We start from the raw sequence: 22,048 nt of genomic DNA on the forward strand, positions 1-22,048 counted from the left end.
GGACAGGAATTGTGAAGTACACCACGGGTTCAAGGGCTTTGTCATGATGTGCACGAAGCAGCCAGATGTACTGTCCAGGCTCCCTGAGTTGTTTCTTGTGCATAGGCGTGCGCAGGGTTTCCAATAAGGGGGGTGGGGTGTCTCACCGCAGCGCCCCCTACCCTCCCCATTGGTTGATTGCGAAAAAAAAGCATGCAAAAATGAAAATCAAGCGATGACACGGTTCTGACAATGGCCTGCCTTTGGTCTCAGGCTTTCCGAAAGTAAAACTGGGAAGTAAACAGCTCCTGGAATGCAGCATCAGTGGTGCTCGGCAGCCATCATCGTCAAAGACCTGCATGGCCATAACCTTGCACTTTAAACAATGACGGTACAGGTCCGACTGAGTAAAGGTATGGGGCAGACCCCCTCAGATCTTTAGCCCCCCCCCCCCCCCCCCCCCCACCTTGCGCACGCCTATGCTCGTGTGCTCACGCCTCGTTAACCGACACGAAGCGTTTCTTTAAGGAAGCGTGTTACACCTCATCACGCGAACAGGTAGTTCACCAGCAGCGGCACAACGACCACGCACACACTGACGATGACGATGGCCATCTCGAGAGCGTGCGCGACAATCTTGTCGGTGCCCAAGAGCTTGTTCAGCTGGCGCGGTGAAGAGACGCCGTTGCCGTCGTCTACAACGGCCGGATCGTGCCTCGTCCTGATCGGTGCCTCGATGCGTTGCTGGGTGCCTATCACGGCCTCCGCCGCGCCGTGCCACGAGTGCGGCCCCTGCAACCGGAACATGTAGGGCACTTGCGGTCCTGCGAGAAGCGCCCAGAAAAGCGCAGGCCGCCGCAGCAGCGCCATAACGAGACTCGGGTCGGCGCCGATGCGGCGAGCCAGGTCTCGCGTGTATGGCATGTAGTCCACCTGGATGGTGTGCCTTGGGCTAGACACGTAGCGGGAGCGCTGTGCCGTCTCCGTGCGCTTTACGTCGGACAGCATCTCCTCCTGCGGGGTTAACATAAGATTGATTGATTGATTGATTGATTGATTGATTGATTGATTGATTGATTGATTGATTGATTGATTGATTGATTGATTGATTGATTGATTGATTTTGTGTAACGTGTAGTGGCGAGACGTTGGAGGCCGTTATGTGGAGGCCGTTCCCCACAAATGCCTCAAAGAGGAGTGCTGTTTCTTCGGCTGCTTGGAACAGCATACTGTATTTTTGGACGCGCTTAATAAATACAAGGACAGAGTGAGGGACACCGAAAACCACAAAATGAACCACAAACGAAAGTAGCTTGCACCTCTCTCTTTTCTTCTCTCTGATAGAGAAAGAGAGGGAGAGAAAAGCAAGGTGATTCCGTTTGTGGTTCCGTTTGTAGTTCTCGACAGGAAGGTTATACCATCAAGGCTATTGGATATGCCATTGGAAGGCACCCAGAAAACAACTAACGAAAGTGTACCCGTGTCGCTGTGAGCCTACCACACAGGTGAAAAAATCCGTAAACAGTGGGCTGCTTGGAGCTCGAGCCGACGTTTCGACAAGTGGACTTGTCTTCTTGCCGAAGAAGGCAAGTCCACTTGTCGAAGTGTCGGCTCGAGCACCCACCCACTGTTTACGGATTTTTTCATCGCAAGCTTCCATCTTCCTCTTCCTGCCGTTTTTTGGATTACCACACCGGTAGGCACACAGAGAGGCATACAGAAAACCACAGACGGAACCACAAACGGAAGCACCTTGCTTCACTCTCTCACTCTCTCTAAACAGAGAGAGAAGCAAGGAAAGGCAGGGCGGTTAACATCAAGGCTATTGGAGATGCCACTGGTAGGCACTGAAATAACACTGGGGTTCATTGATGGGCGCCTAAATTTATAAAAGCATAGCTGCGTTCTCGCATCCTGCGCGTAATATCGGTACGGGAGAGCCGACACCGGGAATCGATGCCGCGGCCTCACGGTCACCCTGTATGCTCGGTCCCGTATTATCGGCCGACAATTAACCTCTAGGCGACTGGAAAAGGTTTACTCGCCTTGGAAGGTAGCTGGACGTTGCCCAGTAGCACCTGGACGACCCAGCGCGCTTGCATCTCGGCGATGGGATTGATTGCGCCGAGCGGCTGGATGTAGCCTAGGAAGCTCAAGGTCTCGGGATGCTCCATGTGCGCAGGAAACACGTATTTGAACAGGGGAAGCCGATTGCGATCAATGCGCAGCAGTGAATCGTCCAGAAAAGGAAATCTGAAACAATTGGCGATCACATCGTTAACATTTAAGCAACTATCCGATTAGCTTATTGTCACAATAAATGTAGATAAACCAGCTTTTCGAGGCGCAGATTTGGCTCGGGCCTGCGATGCTTGGTGAATTTTCCGGACTGCCACATGCTGTATAAGAACTCACGCTGCTTAGGGTTGTTACGTGTCGCATCTGCAAGCTATGATGATTCACGAGCTTCAAGGGTTTGTATACAGTTTCACTTATATTTATACACTTCGCAGAGTTTTGACCAATGAACCAAGCAACCATCATATTAAGGTGAAAGCCTTAGATGCTTCATCAAACGCAAAGATTGACCGTCGGCGGCGTCCCGCGGCGTCGGCGTCAACGCGAGTAATGTGCCATGTAACGTCATCACGACGTCACAGAGCGCCAAAATATGGGAAGTCATGATGACGACACTATTACGTCATTGTGACGTCGCATGATGACGTTATCATGTGACATCGTCGCTTGGTCAGAGTGGACCGATCACGCAGGCAGCTTGCAATGCCTCCGATCCTGAAGGCAGTGCAGAACCATGTTAGGTGCTGGAAGCTTTTGGAAGGGAGCGGGGGCGGATCAATACAAGGACTGAAAAGAAACAGAAGATGGCTTTCGCCTTCTAGTCGTCTTAAATTAATTAATTGTTGAATGAATGCATGATTGATTGATTGATTGATTGATTGATTGATTGATTGATTGATTGATTGATTGATTGATTGATTGATTGATTGATTGTATAGATGTGAGTGAGCGAGTGGGTATGAATTTAACATGCTAAAGGTCTCGTACAAGTTTGCGGAAACGCCTTTCTACGGATTCCATTCAGTCACACACACGCCCGATCGCATAACCGAAGTTAACGCTGTGCACCTTCGCCGCGCGTCCTTTGATATCGCTCACGCTCACTTGATGTCGTATCCCGTGGCCAGCACGACGTCGTCGACCTTGGTGTCTTCCGCGTCCCCTCGGAAGCGGACTCCGGTCTCGGTGAACTCCTCGACGTCGCCCTTGATGACGAGCGTGCCGCTGAGCACGCGGTTGGCGAGCGCGTCGTTGATGGTCGGGTGCTGCTGGAACAGGCGGTGCCGGGGCTTCAGGCCGAGCAGGTCGTGGTTGAGCAGCCTCTGGCACTCGCGCTCCGCCATGCGGTTAAGCAGCCACAGCGGCAGGTGCTGGAAGTAGCGACGCTGGATGAGCGTGTCCATGGGCAAGCCGTTGGGCGCCACCCGGTGCAGCACCCAGGAGCCGCGACGCGTGCTCAGGTACACCTGCGGCAGCACCCGAAACGTCTCGTACAGGAGCACTCATCGTGAAGGCTTTTGAACTGCGCTAACAAAGACGGACGAGAGAAGAAGACTGCAGTGAACGTGCTCACACTCGCAACTGCTTGCTTAATGGGTGAAATATGACGTACATACAGAGAACAACTGAATGAATCCAAAACAACGATGCGCTGCCGTGACGACAGCGTATCGTTGCTTGACTATAATTTTGGCTATTACTGCTTGAATATAATTCTGACTACTCTATATAATCGAAATAATTTAAATCATAAATTGATAAATAATATTAGAAATAATATTAATGAATTAATTTTAATTAGAAGTGTGAGCATAGATTTTCTTTTCTTTTCTTGAAGCTACCATAATCATGCGCATCTCACATTAGAAAAACCAGTTTCCTACATGGAACAGAATAAACTTGGGCCTGAAAGGGTTAAAGTACCTTATCTCTTCTCCCTAAGGAAAAGAAGAAAAGAAGAAGATAAGTGCGTGCGAAGAGAAGAATAACGGCGGAAGTCAAAGGCAAGCGCCGACTTGCAAATGAAGGAGTTCGTTGCGTCATCGCCATATATAAATGCGCAAGCATCAAGCAACATAAAACCAGAAGAAGTTCATATGCTTAACTGCAGTCTAAGGAACTGATGCCTTTTGCCACGTATATGCGGTATAGCATAGCTAGAAGGTACGCTTACGCACAACGTGTTTTCCTGGTAAATGACGCAAGCGTATCGTAAATATCACTGCGAATGCTCTTCGTGCGTCAGCGCACAATTTGATTCTCCCGTTTAGCCGATACATCAGTTACACTCGCCTTCGGCCTGGTTTTCTTTCTTTTTTATTTTGCGCATGTTTTTCTTTGTTGAATGCATCTCGCTCCTCTGTTCTACACCTCTATTAGGGGTGTACCAATAGTGAATGATAATACCGGATGGAGTACGCATCTAACAGTGCTAGGGCAAATCAAATCGAGTACTTAATACCCACGTGATAGTTCTTTTGCACAATGAACGAAAATTTTTGCGACTAAAAAAAAAAAGGCTGTGCTCTCACTCTAGTATTCATGTAACGTTAATAAGATGCTGCAATTATAGCGCGCATTAAAAAGCGTTCTCCCTCCACTACTCCCTCCTCTTCTTAATTCGGTCACTCTAGCATGCGCTTCATTCCATCTAATTGTAACTGTATTCGTATTTGCCTCGACGATGTATAAGGTTATTCAATTTCATGACATCTGTCGCATTTGGCGTTTCATCTGTTTTTCCTTTTTTTTTTTCGAGACGCTACTCTTTTCTGCGAACTCTAAATGTGCTACAGTTGAGACCTATCTATCTATCTATCTATCTATCTATCTATCTATCTATCTATCTATCTATCTATCTATCTATCTATCTATCTATCTATCTATCTATCTATCTATCTATCTATCTATCTATCTATCTATCTATCTATCTATCTATCTATCTATCTATCTATCTATCTATCTATCTATCTATCTATCTATCTATCTATCTATCTATCTATCTATCTATCTATCTATCTATCTATCTATCTATCTATCTATCTATCTTCAAACCGTACCTCCCTAACGAATGACGCGAACTTTAATCGCTTACTCCACTCAACGCTTTTTTTTTTTAAAGGGCTGCGAAGTAAATTTCCTCTCCTTGTTACGCGTATCGAGGAATGAAAAGCAAATGGCCTGGCGCTGCAAGCACAAGATCGAGGCTTCTAATCTCGCGTCATGTAGTACATCGTGTGGCATGGCGTCAAAGCTCACTTGTGAAAAGGATATACCCACTGCTCCTGCCCTACAAATTTCCTCGGCCCTGCCCGCTGACCACAAATGCCTGCGGGCGGGAGGAAGTGCTCGTGTATACACGGCGAACGACACGGATACCGCGGCGCCTGTCTATTGTTGCACATCCTGTTGCCGGGCGCACTTGCGTAACCTCGAGTAAGGACGTTCGACAAACTATTATCTGTCTGTACCATCCCAGAAGGTTGGCAGCATAAATATAGTTGTCGCAATACTGACATTTACCGGCAACGAAACGACGTCTCGCGCGCACTTTGTTCCTTCTTTGGCGGTCGTTAACGATCTAATCCATTGAGCCTTATACATTGCGCGTGATACCGCCACGGTTCTGAAAGTGACTCCCAAAGCCTTCCGAGAACGGTCTGAAGGGCTGAACGTCGGTTTTCACTCGCAAATACTTAATGCGAATAAACGTGTGTTCGCATGATGTAATGAGCGGCCGATTCAGAACAAGATGGCGAGTTGGGCTATTTGGTAAACCTTGTAAAGTATACCCCCCCCCCCCCCCCACCCGCCCCGGAATTGAAAAATTACGGCGGGGAAGGTTCAAACAACCCTTCCCCGATTTTTTTTTAAATTTTCCATGTGTATAATACGCTCACATACAAACACATTTTCGAACACACATCAAGGGTGGTTGAAACACCTCCCTCCCCTCCTCCCCCCGAAAAAAATTCCCAGTAAAATTTCATTATGAATTATTTGTTCGAGGCGCGCCGAATAGACGCATGAGCAGATTAATAAAGTGGGCATAGCGTGACTAGGTTCGTTACTTGCCACAGCGCGCAGCCTGTGGCTGGTTTACATAGTTGCTATGCACGGTGTTATACGCTGCCTTCGACTTCACGCTTGGTTCGCAGAGTGGAAACAGGAGCGTTCACATGGTGCGTGCTCTATATGTTTGTAGCGTGTTGTGTGTGTGTGTACATTTGTGAGGTGTATGTATGTGCATATGATGCGTACGTTGCGTGTTCGTGCGTGCGCGTATGCGTTGTGTGTGGCTGTTGTGTGCGTAGTGTTTGTGTAGTGAATATATGTGTGTGTGTGTTGTGTGTGTTGAATGCCAGATGTTGCGTGAGTTTGGCGTGTGTATCAGTAGCGTAGCCGGAAATATTTTTTCTGTGGGGGAGCTCAGGCGTACTTTATGTATTTTCGTGCGTGTGTTTGTATGCGTGCGTGTATATAAATAAACACATGCAAAATTGAAAAACTTTGGGGGAACTTAAACCACCCAACCCCATGCCCCTATAGCTACGCCAGTGGTGTGTATGTATGTACAATGTGTGTACTGTGTTACGTGTGTGTGTTGTTTATGTGTTGTGTGTTTGTGTGGTGTGTGTATGTTGCGTGTGTGGTACTTGGTTTGTGGCCTTGACAGGAGTCTTGACAGCCCTGATGCACTTTCTTTTCGATAAAAAGATAAAGATATATATTTCACTACACGTGCAGCCTTTATTAACCTTGAACGCATTGTGCTTGATATGAGCTCTACTTTAAAAGTTACAGTCGTGTGTTGCGTGAATAGTTCTGTTCTTCTCAAACGATGTGCATAAACATTCACGCGGGTGCACATTGGCTGCTTCTCCTGGTTTGGTTCAGGTTATTCTGTCTGTCTTTTCTCCGGTTTATATTTACTTTTGTAGGCTTTGTGCATTGTATGGGTGTGCAGTTTTTCTAAGTATTTATGAAGAAATGGGTATTTCAACTTTCTTAATTATGAATTTGAATAGTCGGCTTTAACGCGAGGTGGCAGGGGGGTACCTTGTCATCAGGGTGCAACAAGCAAACGGTAGACCATAGCCGTCCTTCGTGCGTACGTGCGCGTTTCTTTTTTGTTTTTTGTTTTTTGCACACGCAAGCAACGAAGTCCGGCTGAGCAAAAGAAATGTTATCGTAGTAACTACCTAATTAGTAATTGGATCGCTGAACTGCCCGCAACTGAAATATCACTCCGTGGTTTCGAAAACGCTCGTACTTTACCATTCTGTTACCATTCTTTATTAATTAAGTTTTGTATATAAAACTACACGTGCCAAATGCGATGCGATGGATTTCGTACGATCAAGTAATCGGAGGCTTCACGCAGCCACCGCGGTGTGCATACCTTTCGCGCGAAGAGGCTGGCCTCGGTGGCGACGTCCATGGCGGAGTTTCCGGCTCCCAGCACGAGCAGCCGGCGATCTCGGAACCGCAGGCAGTCCTTGACTGCGTGGCTGTGTAGCACGGTGCCATCGAAGCGCTGCAGGCCCCGCACCGATGCGGGCCGCGCCGGAAATGCGTGGTGGCCCGTACACACCATGACGGCGTCGAAGGGCGAACAGGTGACGCTACCCGTGGCCAGATCTTTGACCGTCACGTCCCACCTGCAGGATTGGACGACACCGCTTAAGCGTTACTCACTCCCGTAGGCTCCTCAACCTCCATCTTTGACTTACCTATGTCCAGCACGGTAAGTAGAAGCTAAGGACACTGTCTGAACACGCTACGTTGGAATGCGCGAATATGGCCACGCAGGGCCATAGCGAGAATTTTTTTTTTTGGCGGGGGTGGGGGTGGGGGGCGTTTGACCATACATTATGCATGTTCGTGCGTGTCTTTGTATATGTGTACGTGTGCATATGCACATTCTAAACTCGAAAATTTCGAGGGGGGCGGAGGGCTGCGCGGGTCGGGTTCATAACTGAACTCGCTAATACGAGCCAGTGTGATTAACGCAGTGGCTGTGTACGGTAAAGTAATTAGATAATGGGGGTGATGCTTTCAATCACACGGCGAATCACAAACGCTCGTACAATGTCGGTCGCAATTAGAGGAAACGCCTTATTAGTATTCCATAGTGCATAGCAGCCGGCGTTAAGATAATGCTCAGAAAACCATTATTTAATTATTTGACATTTACAGAAGAAATGCGGTACTGCAAATGAGTTCTGCGGAATCCCGCAAGGTGGCGGAAGGGTTATGAAAGGGAATAAAAAATGCGGTGGTTGCACCGGCTTGAATAATAATGAGGTATTCCCCTTGAATGTCGTCGACCTTTTGTATATATACACATGCGATTTTCGCGCACTATTTGTTCACATAATATGTTATGCATTACTAGTTGTAATCAATAGTAATCGGTCAACTGGAATTTACACGTCAACAAACAGAGGGAGGCAAATGCCAGGAGTACGAAACCGCCCGAAAGGTGTTCCAACGTGACTGTCAGAAAAAGCAGCATCCCGGGATGCGTGTGCGAACGCCTAGAAGACATCGTTGTGTAGTATCGATTATAATCATCAGAGTGGTCGAAGCCTGTGTCACTTATCGCTTCACATGTCCGTGCGTAAATATAGTGGCCTTTTGACAAATTGGTACTTGCCAACGTTATACACATGCCAATGAATAACCGGCGCGTGCTTCCTCGTCAGAGGAAAGGTCGAATCGAGGTATGAAGGAAACAACGCTCGATTTCTCGGGCGAGCCTATGCCCCTGGAAGAATGGTGTCATTTACGTGCCTCTGATGTTTACGTCCCTGAGCAATATGGGCCGGCATAATGTAAGTATTGTGTCCATTCGATTCTATTTTTGGTAGGAAGTGTGTGTGTGTGTGTGTGTGTGTGTGTGTGTGTGTGTGTGTGTGTGTGTGTGTGTGTGTGTGTGTGTGTGTGTGTGTGTGTGTGTGTGTGTGTGTGTGTGTGTGTGTGTGTGTGTGTGTGTGTTTTCTGTACCTTTAAACGGCATTAAGCCGACAACACGTAGAGGTTAGTCGCGCTTAGCACTTATGATGCGAGACACATCCCATCGGCTCCGACGTACAATATTTTTGTTGGCCACGCGATCCGTGGGCAGTTCCTATAATCTCGGAGGTCGTACCGAATACCCACGTTCTCTGATGCACTAAATCACTGAGGCTTGGCCTTATTGGCACATGGAGCCTGTGGTGTTCACTTCACGTGTATTCTGTCTTCACTTTCCTTTTTTAGGGGTGAAGCTCCTTAAGGCGGCACCCGTTCGTCCCTCGTCGTGCTCGTAGTAGTGAGTAACAAGTCTTACCCTTTGACCTCCAAGGTGGTGCCGGTGGGAGATTTCTCCTGTGCGTTGTTGAACAATAAAAAATTCGCAGCGTGCGCGTTAACTAAAAGCCGAATTCTTCTGTCTCTGTAGAAGTGTAAGTGTTAGCTAAAAGCCGACTTCTTCTGTCTCTCATTCCCATTAGCAGCCATTGTTTACCTCCAAGGTAGTGCCTGGTGAGATTTCTCCTGTGCGTGATTAAACAATAAAAATTTTGTTCAAAACGCCGTTGATTGATGAAATAAACCAACGAAAGACGCCAGATGTTTTGTAAAAACAAAACGAAAGAACGCCAGATGTTTCTAAAGCAAAACGAAAAAGACGCCAGCTGCTTAACGAAAGACGCAAGGTGTTTTCTAAAGCAATGGTTTTCTAAACAATGAAAATTCACAGCGTACATGTAAAATTAAAGTGAGCTGCAAGTCGTCATAACTCATCGAACCTTTAGTATAAACGCGCCCGATCTCACGTCGGTGATGATGTACTGGGCAGAATTCACGGAAGATTCACGGTTTACCGATGAACCTCCGCAGCTTCGCCCACTCATCATCATTCACTCCGTGGATATGCTGTGATTTTTTGTTCGCTCGATAGCAATCTCGATTAAATATATTTTCTGGGTCATGCGTCCCATCTGAGGAGCGTTAGTGGCGGTAATTTTTTGTTGGATGGTTGGTTACTTTTTTCAGTCTTTGTATTGAAAACGCCTGCTTTCGCGAGCTTCTCACAGTACATCCACTCTTTTAGCAAGCGCAGAGAAAGCGCGAGAGAGAGAGAGAAAATAATTAACGAGGTTAACCAGATGTGGTTTGCTACTCTGCACCGCAGGAGAGTAGCCAGAATTTTTTACGAGCAGAGGGGTGTTCAACGAACCTTTATGTATGTTCGTGCGCGTGTTTGTATGTGTGCGTGTATACATACACATGCAAAGCTAAAACATTTCGGGGCGGGGGATTGAACCCTCTCCATCCCCTGGCTACGCCAATGCTGCACTGGGGGTGGAAGAACAAGGGCTGTAAGAAGACAAGTCGAGAGTAGAGTTTCCCACAGAGGCCGTTCTACATTTACACTGTCCAAAGTAAGCCTCTTTAACAGTGTATACCGCGAACTCGAACAGGACATAGAACACTGATGCACAGGACAGGCGCTATGTGCATCTAAGTTCCTTCTTTGTCACGTTGGAATTCGCGCTATCCATTATTCAAGATTATGAACCAACTATATCACAGCGACAAATTTTGTGAAGTAAGCCTCTTTACGTGGTCCACAATATGGTATCAGTTTTCCGCCAGCGCACTCGTGGCTTAGTTTTTCTTCCCGTGTCGCGTCCATACTCACCTGCCGCTCCGCTGGTGGTCGTGGGCGGGCGCGAGCCTCAGCACCTGATGTCTGAAGCGTATCTTCTCGATAACTCGGAAGTGGCGCGAGTACATCTGCAGGTACTCGAGCAGCACCGAGTGGTGCATGTAGTTCGGAAAGTGGGCGGGCGGCGGGAAGTCACTGAAGGCCGTCAGCTCCTTGCTCGAGTTGATCACCGTCGATCGCATCACCGAAGGTAGTCCCGGTGAACTGTCGTTCCGGAAGCGCCACAGGCCGCCCAGCGCCTCCGCCTGTTCGAACACGACGGGCTCGAGGCCGGCTTCGAGACAAGACTTGGCCGCAGCTAGACCCGACGGCCCGGACCCGAGCACGGCGACGCGTAGCGGGGGCGCCGAGGACGACATGACCGGGTCGTGCTGTGCACCTGTGTAGCAAAGGTGTTGACGTTAATGAAACCGCAGTGTCCTATGTCTGGCACAGTTAAGGACACGTCATCTACCAGAAATTATAATGGTGTCTCGAATCCCAGAATTCTTTTATGTAGAATATGATTGCTCAAGTTTCCAGTACTGCACTAGACACGCTTGGAGCATATGTCTTAAAGCTATACAAACAACTCAGACATAAATAGTATCCACTGATTTCGAGGAACTTTCGATGGCGACATGAGGGCACGCCTCTGACCAGCGCCTCAAGGCCAAGGGGTTCCAGAGCCTTTCATACGGCAAATGGAGGACGATTATGTTAGGCAGGCAAATGAAAATGGAAAATTTTAAGATCTCAACAAGCTTTAACGACAAAAATTGTAGTTTCTGTCGTGGTAATGATGATTAAATCGTGTGAAGCTCTGTGGTGGGTCATGACACAGCCACGTGCCGCTCTTCAAAGCGAACGAACATGTTTCATTGCATGGCCCGGGTACTTTTGTATGCCTCGCGGTTGTTTCATCGAAGACTTCGGCACTGGGCGTGTTCCTCAGACTGTTCTGCCGAAATTCCCTTGTCCTTAACTACTGTACCGCGAGTTCACACAAGATATGAAAATGGATGCGGTGATTACTCTAGGCAGTCTTACTTTCACAAAATTAGGCAGTTATTTATGCCACCCGCTGTCACGAAAAATATATCTTAACGTTAGAGTGTGACGTCTGAGCGTTAATCAATAAACAAAGATCTTTAAAAATGTTCCATTTTCTAAGATTTTCCCTTGACCTGGTATGTTGCGTTGATGAACGCCGTTTTTGTCTCGCTAGAATTTGTTAAATTATAAGTTAAAATAAACAAGATCAAGAACACCTACGAGATCTCAGAGCCCCTTCACGTCCTGAATAACTTGCTGCAACACTTTTTCTGCTTGCCACTTTCAGCTTGGTTGTCCTATAGTGGCGGATGCGCCTCTGCGTCATCATGCACTATAGTTGGTCAGGTGGAAGCAAGAACTCGTGATGTTTCCATTGTCTATTGTCTACCTGCTTTGATGACCCTATTTAGTTTGTTACATTTCGTGGAGATACATGCCGCTCTCTTTCTCACTGTCATTTTGTGGCCAACAGCCACGAAATCATCTCCTGTGCTGGTCACAACAAACTTCAATGTCATACATTCGCTTACGAGTGATTTACTTATACAATCAACTACCAAATCTTGTTGAAAATGCAGGCACAGCGTGAACAACTGTGGCACCATGTGCGGTATACTCTCTCAAACTGGAGCCGGATTCACGAGGCTTTTTGTACGTAAGTACACTCAGCCGCCATTGGCCAGCTCGTTTTGCTAATGATATATGTCCAGCACCAGGATTGGCTGAAAAGATTCCCTTACGAACGATTCAAGCGTAAGCTTGTGAATACGAGCCCTGGTTACCCCGCCATGGTGGTCGAGTGGTTATGATGCTCGACTGCTGTCCCGAAGGTCGCGGGATCGAATCCTGGTCGCAGCGGCCGCATTGCGACGGAGGCTAAATGCTACAGGCCCGTGTACTTGAATTTAGGTGCACGTTAAGGAACCTCAGGAGGTCGAAATTTCCGGAGCCCTCCACTACGGCGTCCCTCATAATCATATCTTAGTTTTGGGACGTAAAACCAATTATTATTATTACAAGTCCTTGTTTTATAAACGCAGCCAAATTTAAGTGACTTCCACAGCACGCTTAGAGGCGAGTCGGCACTTTCTTTCCTTCCAGGGTTGCAACGTCTAGGATAATTAGAAAATGACATTCCAGTACAGACACCGTACGACCAACGCTGTAAAAGCAAAAAACCTTTGACCTATGGACCGCTGTGTAAATATCCGTAGATGCACAGACTACGACTATTTGCTTCGACACAATGGACAGCTGCTGATCTTATCGGTTCGGAAAAATAGCCCTATTTCTGTATGTACAGCCGAGGACAGCAACTGATGAGATTTGTGATTGTCTCGTCGCATCCGCGCGCTTCGCAAGCACGACCGCCAGCCATGCATGAGAAAGCGTCTGTGAAATCTGCGCTTAGCCGTATTCGAGTCAGAAGAGTCATATCCCGTCGTGACGTTCTTGAAGCAAAGCGAAGTTGCAACTCGGGGTTGCGTTGTCTGAGCTCTATGGAAGTGTAAACGGAAATCCGAGAAGCTCTTTGCGGCGCTCTGCACCAAAATAAGTTTGCCCCTGAATAGTGATTTACACCATGAAGAAGAGGCCGAACAGGCCTCGAAAAGTAGGATCAGTTTTTTTTTAATTAAAAGCAAGCAAACTAAACTTGGTTGGAAAGTCTTTTCGTCTGATAATTTTACCCAGCCACACAGATATCTGTCAAATATGTTTGCCTTTTGATTAAACGACGTGTCGAGTGTCTATTGTGGACCATGTCCACGACGCCTACAATAATGTGCACGACAAATCATTGCTGTTAATGAGCGACCGAATGTACGCGTGATAAGTACGGGCTGAATACATTGAGACCTTTTTCAACCGAGCAATGACAAACCTGCTTGATGTAAACATGAAGCTTATGCTAATATCCCGGTGAGGCTGACTTTTTAATCAAAAGTATTGGTATGTCTTAGAATCACCTTACATTATTCTCTCATTTTAACTACATTTCGTGATTTTTATATCATACCAACCTGGCATATATATGTTCAGGGCTGGGCAAAGATACTTTGAAATTGGATCGCGATACGATACAAGATACACAGGCAAGAAGTATTGGAGATATAGATACAAGATACTACCGCAATAATTGTATCCGATACGATACTTGGCAATTGTATCTTAAGATACTTCGATACATTCGCAAATTTGTTATTATAGATCCCCTAATGTAGTAGCGAACGCCTATGCACGAAAAGGTTTGCTTGAAAATTTCTTTAATGTGACCAATTTTGTTTAATTTTAGTGAAATGTGTGTTAGTATTTCAAAAGTATTGTCCTTCTTGCTCCAAGTGCATTAGTTTACTTCCGACAGAACTTATTGGGGTTTGTTTTGGCTGCTTAACAGGACAGCTCTTCACTGATAACGGCTCTTGCTTGTCATTTTTGTAATTTATGGGAGTCGCTGCTCAGCTTGCCGACCAGCTAGCCGGTTGCGATCTAATCACAAGAACTTCAATACGAAGCCTTCGCACGATGGCGCAGATGCCGGTGTGTAGTTTTACCTTGTCTGTAAAAGACCGTTCACGCAATACCGAACCACCGGTGTACAGTAGCAACAACGTTGCTGGCGATATTTTTCGTGACGCACTGTGTATGCGTAGAGCTCATAAAACTGCAATGACTTTTCATGTTCTACTTATCTGCTGGAGTAAAGGGTTCGTTATCAATATATTCACTAACGTGCAATCTTTCAACAATTTTTCTTCAACGAGAGTATATGTTCACCCCAGAAATGCCCAGTACCTATTGTATTGTCACGTGGTGGTAAGGATAAAGAAGGCGGCAGTCACTCTGGTAGAGACTAAACTGCTCACTGGCAAACTTGTGCCCAGAAGACTGAGTAACTCATAATAAAAGCAAAGCATTCTGTGCACTGATAGCGGCAATAAATGTCGTTGGCCTTCGGTATTCTGATCATAGACGGAACGCGTGGTCACATCTGCGATCGAACCTTCCATCGTTACCGATGGTGCTCGCGTAAGCTCCCGAATGAACTACAGTGCTCGCGTCCTGCGCATAATTTTAGTAATAATTGTTGCAGTTTTACATCCCAAAACCACGACATGATTATGATGGACACCGTAGTGGAGGGCTCCAGAAATTTCGACCATCTGGGGTTCTTTAACGTGCTCCTAAATCTAAATACACGAGCCTCGAGCATTCCGCCTCCATCGAAATGTGGCCGCCGCGGCTAGGATTCGCGCGTAATCTTGACAGAACAACCTGAAACAACTGCGAAGCTTCCGAAACATCGCGACGTGTCTTGAGCTGAACGCTGCTAATAATGTTCTTGCAGTTTAAACCCGATCCCACCAAAATAAAGAAATGAGAGCGCGTGGCAAGTTGCACAAATCGTCGCAGCACAGCGCTGCTATTCACGGTATTGCCACCTATATGTCCGATTAACTGGTGATTAGTAATAGTAAAAAAATTAGGTAGGCCTAAAAAAGGAAAACAAATCAAATATATATAAATACAATAGAAAAGTCGTTCTGTATCAAACATTCATCGTGAATAAGTATTGAAACACAATACAGGCGGCACCCTTAATAGCTATGACAATTAATCATGAAGCATCTTGAAATTGTTAATGTAAGACAGTAAAAATATTTGGTGCCTATCAAAAATTGACTGAAACGGCTCGTTGGGACGCTCATGAGAAAAACAGATCATTTGGTATAGCAATGTTTCTCGAATCCCCTTCCTAACAACTTTAATATGGCTCATAATTATTTTCATAATTATGATGCAAACTCAATTTCACTCTTTTTCTAAGCAGTTAGCAGGATGTTTGGTACTGCATACTCAGTGCGCGCCCACATGATTACATATTTGTTTTCAAAATCACCTCGCAGAACAGTAAATGTGCAAACAGTAGCAGAAATAAAGCAGATAGTTCAATGTAAGAATAAAGCAGAGAATTTATTTTGGCAGCACGTTACAATAGGCATATTTGTGCGACCAGACCGGAAAAAAAAGTTCAGAGCCCTAGGTAATGTACGGGACGCAAAAGAAGGACAACTAAGGAAGAACTTGTGCTAACAATCAAATTATGATTTCAAAAGCTCTTTGAATAAAGATAGCAGGAAGGTAATAATAATAATTGTTACGGTTTAGCACCCCAAAACCACGATGCGATTATGAGAGACGCCGCAGTGAAGGGCTCCGGAAAGTTTGACCTCCCGGAGTTCTTTCACGTGCACCTAAATCGAAGTACACGAGCCTCAAGTATTTTCGCCTCCATCGAAAATGCGACCGCCGCGGCCGGAACTGGATTGACAGCAGGAAGAAAAAGATACGGTACACGAACATATATTCTGTTAGATAAGCGCTTCATCTATTAGATCTAGCATCGGTACTAGTGGTGCTACAGTTCGAATCTTATTTGCACATAAGTCAATCGCATGTAAGTCGAACTTACATCCACAAGATCCTTCAAATCGCTTGTGTGTGAAAGCCACGACAAGCAAAGCAACCTAACGTAAATGGAGACGAGCGAACACGTAGGCCATTGTCCCGGCTGCGCGCTAGGTGCGCGCACTAGAGTTTAAGATGACTCTCGGGCTTCCGTGCCGTGATTATGCAAGTTATACGTAACTCTAATCCCTAACAGACCATTTGGTTCCGCTTAGCACGTTGCAATACAATGTTCATGGAACGACAGGAGCACAAACACCGATGCCTGTGTTCATTTGTGTCGCCGTCGTAGTTAAAAGCTTGTGGCCTCTGATCGTTGCACAGGATAAGAACAGATGTACGACGGGTGAGCTCAAAATTCGACGTAGAAACAACACGATGATAAAATTAAAATAAGCCTGTTGCACGTCTGGAAGCATGACATGGCGTAAGTTCGCATCGGCGCGAGCCGCCGCCGCTAGCGATGTGCCAAAAGGGCGCCCGCTTTTGGTAACATTATTGTCAACTAGTTTGTTTTCTGGCGAGTATTTGAGAAGCATTACGACGAGCGCACGTGTCCAGGTAACGACCTGGCTTTAACGAACGTGGGCCGATTATTCACGACACCCAGGTTGTCGCGCGAAAAGAAAAAAAAAGGTGCGGTTGTCATAACGCTACCTTAGTTATCGTCACAATATTGTCAAGTCGAGAAAGAACGTGCTCTCGACGAAACGTTCGAGACGCGCACCTGCGCCAAAGCACACATGTCATGCAGGCCTTTCTGTTATGTAGATTGGAAAGTGCTAATTCGATAACCTCGAAATTGCACGCACAAAGATGGAACATTTTCCAGCCGCAGGCATTGTAAATCATGTGCTGTAGCATAGATATCAGAGAGGTTGATGTTATGAGAAAACAACTGTTGGCCAAACATTTTGTTTATTAATCGTCAGCCTTGACATTGGTTCTCTTTGGTGCAGATGATAAAGTGTACCAGCACCCAAGCACAATCACAAGCTGGTGTGATGACTTGAAAATGTGGCCATAAGTGAAGACACCACATATAATACACTATTTGCGGGAGAAGGCGTGCGACCAATACTTCAGATTTCGTAACGAAGCACTGCGCAGGGGAGCGGCATCAGAATTTGCGCGACAGTCGCCGCACGCGTTGTGGTACGCGGCGCTGGACAGTGGATAAGGGTAAGTATCATGGCACTGGCACACGAAAAAAGAAAAAAAAAATCGAGAAAACGAAAGGCACGTGAGCTAAGCTGGACGTTCGCGCGCTTGTTCTGTCGTGACTACGCGAGCGCTGTCAAGTTGCTCTGCTCCACCAAAACGGACGCGCACACTTCATTGCCTGCCTTCACTGGTGGACTTTGCCGGAAAAATAAAATAATGTCACTGCGCTGAGTTTTACTGAGGCGCTTTAGTAGCACCAGTACCAGCTTGAGAAGCGGAGTTGAGCCAGCGATTATTGTTTCGTACGCTGGTGTTTCTATAGGAGTATCTTGTATCTTAAGATACACGATACATTATTGAATGTATCGGAAATACAGATACAGATATTCGTCTTGCGAGATGTATCGCGATACAGATACAAGATACCCAAAGAGTATCTGAGATAGTATCTAAGATACATGTATCTTCGATACTGCCCAGCACTGTAATATGTTGCCCCGCCACGGTGGTCTAGTGGTTATGGCGCTCGACTGCTGACCCGAAGGTCGCGGGATCGAATCCCGGCCGCGGCGGCTGCATTTTCGATGGAGGCGAAAATGTTTGAGGGCCGTGTACTTAGATTTAGGTGCACGTTAAAGAACCCCAGGTGGTCGAAATTTCCGGAGCCCTCCACTACGGCGTCTCTCATAATCATATCGTGGTTTTGGGACGTTAAACCCCAGATATTATTATTATTAGCACTGTAATATGTTCCTGAAAGTTTTTGCGCATTGTGAGTGTTAATTTGCATACATCATTTAAATTTAGCGCCTACACAAGTTTTATCTTTGTAATTGTTATAACGTCGAACGCGACGTTTTTAGTTATTGGCTAAACCGGCTAGATGATCGACCGCATTCAGAAACAATGATTTTTTGGAAACCTCGCATTGAGGCGCTGGTGGGTTACAGAGTGACGCGTTCATATATCACTATAGTTTATGAAATGCTTTGGTGATTCCTTAACAATTTTAACTGCAACAAAAACATAATATCTCAAGACCAATGAAACCTTAAGCCGTCACCCGGAGCTCAGTTATTGGGTCAAAGCCTGGCAAAACTGATGCAAGATATTTTGTGCTCAAGTGCCATGTCATTTGTTTTTTTTATTTGTCTAATGCTAAACAAAGTATGCTTATATTTCAGTGAGCCAGACATATCTGGCTAATCTCTGTTTTCGAGTACTAAAGCAGAGCTCCATACTAAAAAGTGTAAAAATTTGCACGAAAGTGATCAAAATTTAATCTTGTGCCACTTCGGTCGTTCCGTGTGCGTTCGAAGTCCACTAACACACATCGGTTTGACCTGACTTCGATATAAAGTCAAGGGTCAATGCATGTTCTTGACCGAATCGCCAGAACTTGGCAAACCGTCGCACGCAGAAACGAACCGGAGGGAATTTCGATTACAAACAGGTCAGCCGATTGTGTATGTCGGTGTCAGTGCTTCTGAGCTGTATCTATTGCTCCAGTTTCGAGCTTTCTTATGTTGCGATAACCGACTTGCGGGCACGTTGTGAGGTAATATGACATATTCTGCCGTTCCAGTTGTCGGATATGTTTATGGTTTGGCACAGAAGGCAGGATTGTAAGGAATTTGTTTTCCGAATATCGGCCAACTGCAGAACACGTGCGTTCGCTTCCTGTACAGCAAATTCGACACAACAGCTCACTGATTTCATAAAAACATCATTGCTTCAAAGCGCCATCGTTCGTGCATACGAAAAGACTGCATCATATGGCCTTTACGAGTAGGTGACTTCCGACAAACGACGGACAGAGGCAAATCACAGAGGACGTAGTGAACAATCAATATCGCTAACTGTAGTAGATTTAATATAGCTTGTGCGCGTTTACATGTGAACCATTCCTTAAATGAACATAGTGTTTAAAAGGTAATGAAACCCTCTCGGCGTGCAAAGGGAGAAAAGATTATCTCACACAGAATGACCATAATTATAATTCAGTCAATTCCAAAGAATTATTCTATTTCTCAGATTCAACTTTGTCATGGCTCAGATGGTTCTCAGTGAATATGGACGCGGCCCTCTTGAAGCTGTGTAGTGGTATGCGTATGACAAAGTTGAAAGAGCAGTACATAGAGTACGAGTTGGAATGAAAATGAAAAGCACGGACATCGAAACATCCATCGTATTCGCTCTCGCAGAGGTACCATTCCGTATGTGCAAGTACAGCTGCTGCGCAAGTTTCGTCGTCTCCACGTAGCGTGCGCAAACATTTTTCGATGAGTGTACGCTGAGCGCACCGTCCTCCATTTTTTTTTCGTACCAAGAACGATAGTTGGGAATGATAAATCAGACCGTTTTCAACGAACACAGGCTGACAATGATGAGATGATAGGACTCACTAGTCCGGTGTTCCTGATTTTTTTTTTTCGGTGAAATTTGCGACGCTTCTTCAGTGCTGCCTGGCGGGGGCAATCACTCATCTACACCTGCCGCTTAAAACATCCTCACCTAAAAATTCTGGTTCATCGCACTACTGACAAAAGTTCACAGACTAAGTAAAATATGTGTATACCCGCCTCTCGGTAAGAGATTTCTCGATACGAATTGCAGTTCGCGTTGTGCTTGCCTAAGAATGTCGTTTCTGTAGCGTATGGAAACACGTATATATGTCCTCGGTTCTTGCACTGTTCGGTGCACACTTTCACGAGTGAGCTCTGCTGTTTATTAAACATATATGAGCCTTCCTCTGTATTCTTGCACGAATATTGAAGCCATGCTGAAATTTGATATTATCCGACATTACCGTTGTCAAGATAGGTGTTGTAAGGCGAGACGAACTTGCCTTACCCGCATGCAGAAGATTGAATGTGTTCGTGCTGTTAGACTTTCGCCTGATGGCTTTAAGCTTTGTACAAAATATAAGAAATGCAAATAAATCTGGGGAGGCATAGCAGTAAAATACAGCTGCGCGAATGGTCGGGCGCTCATAAAATTCGTCGGTTATAACACATTTCGATTCTACATTCTGCTGTATCCGTCCAAGACCCCTCGTCTCTGCGTCTCTCCGCTGCTCTAAATCTCGACACAAATTCGCGCGATACGGTCCATGAATCCATGCGAGGAACACGTACTAAAAAGAGGGCCGTCGTGCAGTATCGCTGCGCGCTGCCCGCAAGCACACACACACACAGCTGCGGTTGCCGGATGACGCGCTCGCTCGCTCGCTCGCTGGCTCTCACCTGGTCAGTCGCGACACGTGCTTCCTGGCTTCCGCATGCTCCGGCCGCCAGTCCTGGCGTCGTAGCGTCGCGGGCGAAAGTGCCGCCATGGCGGCCCCCTTTGCGATATGGTGGCCCCGTATTTGGGTTTTCGGGTCCGCTGCTGCCCCCTCCTCGCGCCTCGCTGCCGATCCTGCCCGCTGCGCCTCCCAAAGATCGGGCCCCGCGTATACAAGCAGCGTGCAGTCCAGGCACGCTTCCTGCTCTCACCGCTCTGCCTCCTCGCGCCTGCAACCCCATTGTGTAATGCGTGACTTGACCCTTCCCCCAACCACCCTGCCGCGAAAAGGAACGCATCGCAGCAGCTGGGCTGTCTTTTCTTGGACGGCACCGGGACGGACAAGGCGTCATACTCCGGATAAAGAAAGGGCGAATGCTGAGCCTTGAATTTCTTTTTTTTTTTGGGGGGGGGGGGGACCGCCCATATCGTAATGGTTAGTGTGTAGCGGGAACTTTGCAGCAACTGCGGTCACTCCAAACACTTGGTCCAATCAGCAGTATTAATCCGAACGCTCATAAACTCTCTTAGCCTATAAGAAAAAGTCACAGTTTCGCCGCAAGGGCGAAGCAATGAATGCGATAGCAAGAAAATGAAATCTCACACGTAAAACGACAAGCATCTCGATACTTGCAGCGCGTCGCTGAAGCACAAAGAAGTACGCCCTAAAGGAACGTACAGGCATGCACAGGGCAAGCGTGAACTAACAACTGTCACAGTTGTTACGTCTATGTGCTTACGCAACGTGCTGCAAGTATCGACAATGGAGAATCAGACGATGATGATGATGATGATGACCTCTATAAATGGCTCACACCCACTCGGGGGGATTGGCCTAGAAACGAATAATTTATATGTAAAAGTGGTGACATGTGAAAAGGAATTATAGAAGGTTAGAATATATTATTAATGCCACTCTTCGATATTTCTTCTTCTTTTAAACTGCGGCGCGTGGAGTGACCCCCTGCGTCTCCAGCCACATGGGGGCGTCTGATGGAAGTTGTGCCCGGTGTTCCTTGTTTTTGTTTTCTTCTAGGTCACGAGTGGGTACAGAAAATGGCCACTTTGTCGTGCACGTCTCAAGGGCAGTATTCGAATTGAAAGCAAATTAGGAGCGTTGCGTGATAGAAAACACGCTCATGCTCCTCCGAGATTTGCTTACCACCAGCGGTACATGGTGCATATAAATAGTTTGCCGTTATTTCGGCGGCGCATACATGGCGTGTGGTTGAACGCAGTGCGCTGGGGAGCGAGGGGTTGCTGGTTCGAATCCGCGGTCGTTTACTTCAGAATTTTTTTCGTTCTGCTTTGTTTTTCTTTGTGCCT

At 46.5% G+C, this 22,048-nt stretch overlaps 1 protein-coding gene across 1 annotated transcript; it reads right to left on the bottom strand.

Moving 5' to 3' along the window:
• Positions 1-1,625: 1,625 nt before the first annotated feature.
• On the bottom strand, positions 1,626-20,885 carry LOC119382710 (flavin-containing monooxygenase 5). The gene is made up of 5 exons (XM_037650543.2): positions 20,686-20,885; positions 10,748-11,153; positions 7,460-7,718; positions 3,163-3,524; positions 1,626-2,232 (listed from the first exon to the last, which is right to left on the bottom strand). The coding sequence occupies exons 2-5, from the start codon at positions 11,131-11,133 to the stop codon at positions 1,998-2,000; spliced, it is 1,242 nt and encodes a 413-aa protein (XP_037506471.2). The 5' UTR covers positions 11,134-11,153; positions 20,686-20,885; the 3' UTR covers positions 1,626-1,997.
• Positions 20,886-22,048: the final 1,163 nt, after the last annotated feature.

The sequence above is a fragment of the Rhipicephalus sanguineus genome, chromosome 2 (genome assembly GCF_013339695.2).
Source record: "Rhipicephalus sanguineus isolate Rsan-2018 chromosome 2, BIME_Rsan_1.4, whole genome shotgun sequence".
Taxonomy (NCBI): domain Eukaryota; kingdom Metazoa; phylum Arthropoda; class Arachnida; order Ixodida; family Ixodidae; genus Rhipicephalus; species Rhipicephalus sanguineus.

Coding starts and splice junctions, on each gene's coding strand:
- LOC119382710 (XM_037650543.2), bottom strand. CDS start 11,133: ATGTCGTCCTCGGCGCCCCCGCTACGCGTCGCCGTGCTCGGGTCCGGG. Junction 7,719..10,747: donor GACCACCAGCGGAGCGGCAG/GTGAGTATGGAC, acceptor CCAATCCTGCAG/GTGGGACGTGACGGTCAAAG. Junction 2,233..3,162: donor GCCACGGGATACGACATCAA/GTGAGCGTGAGC, acceptor CAATTGTTTCAG/ATTTCCTTTTCTGGACGATT.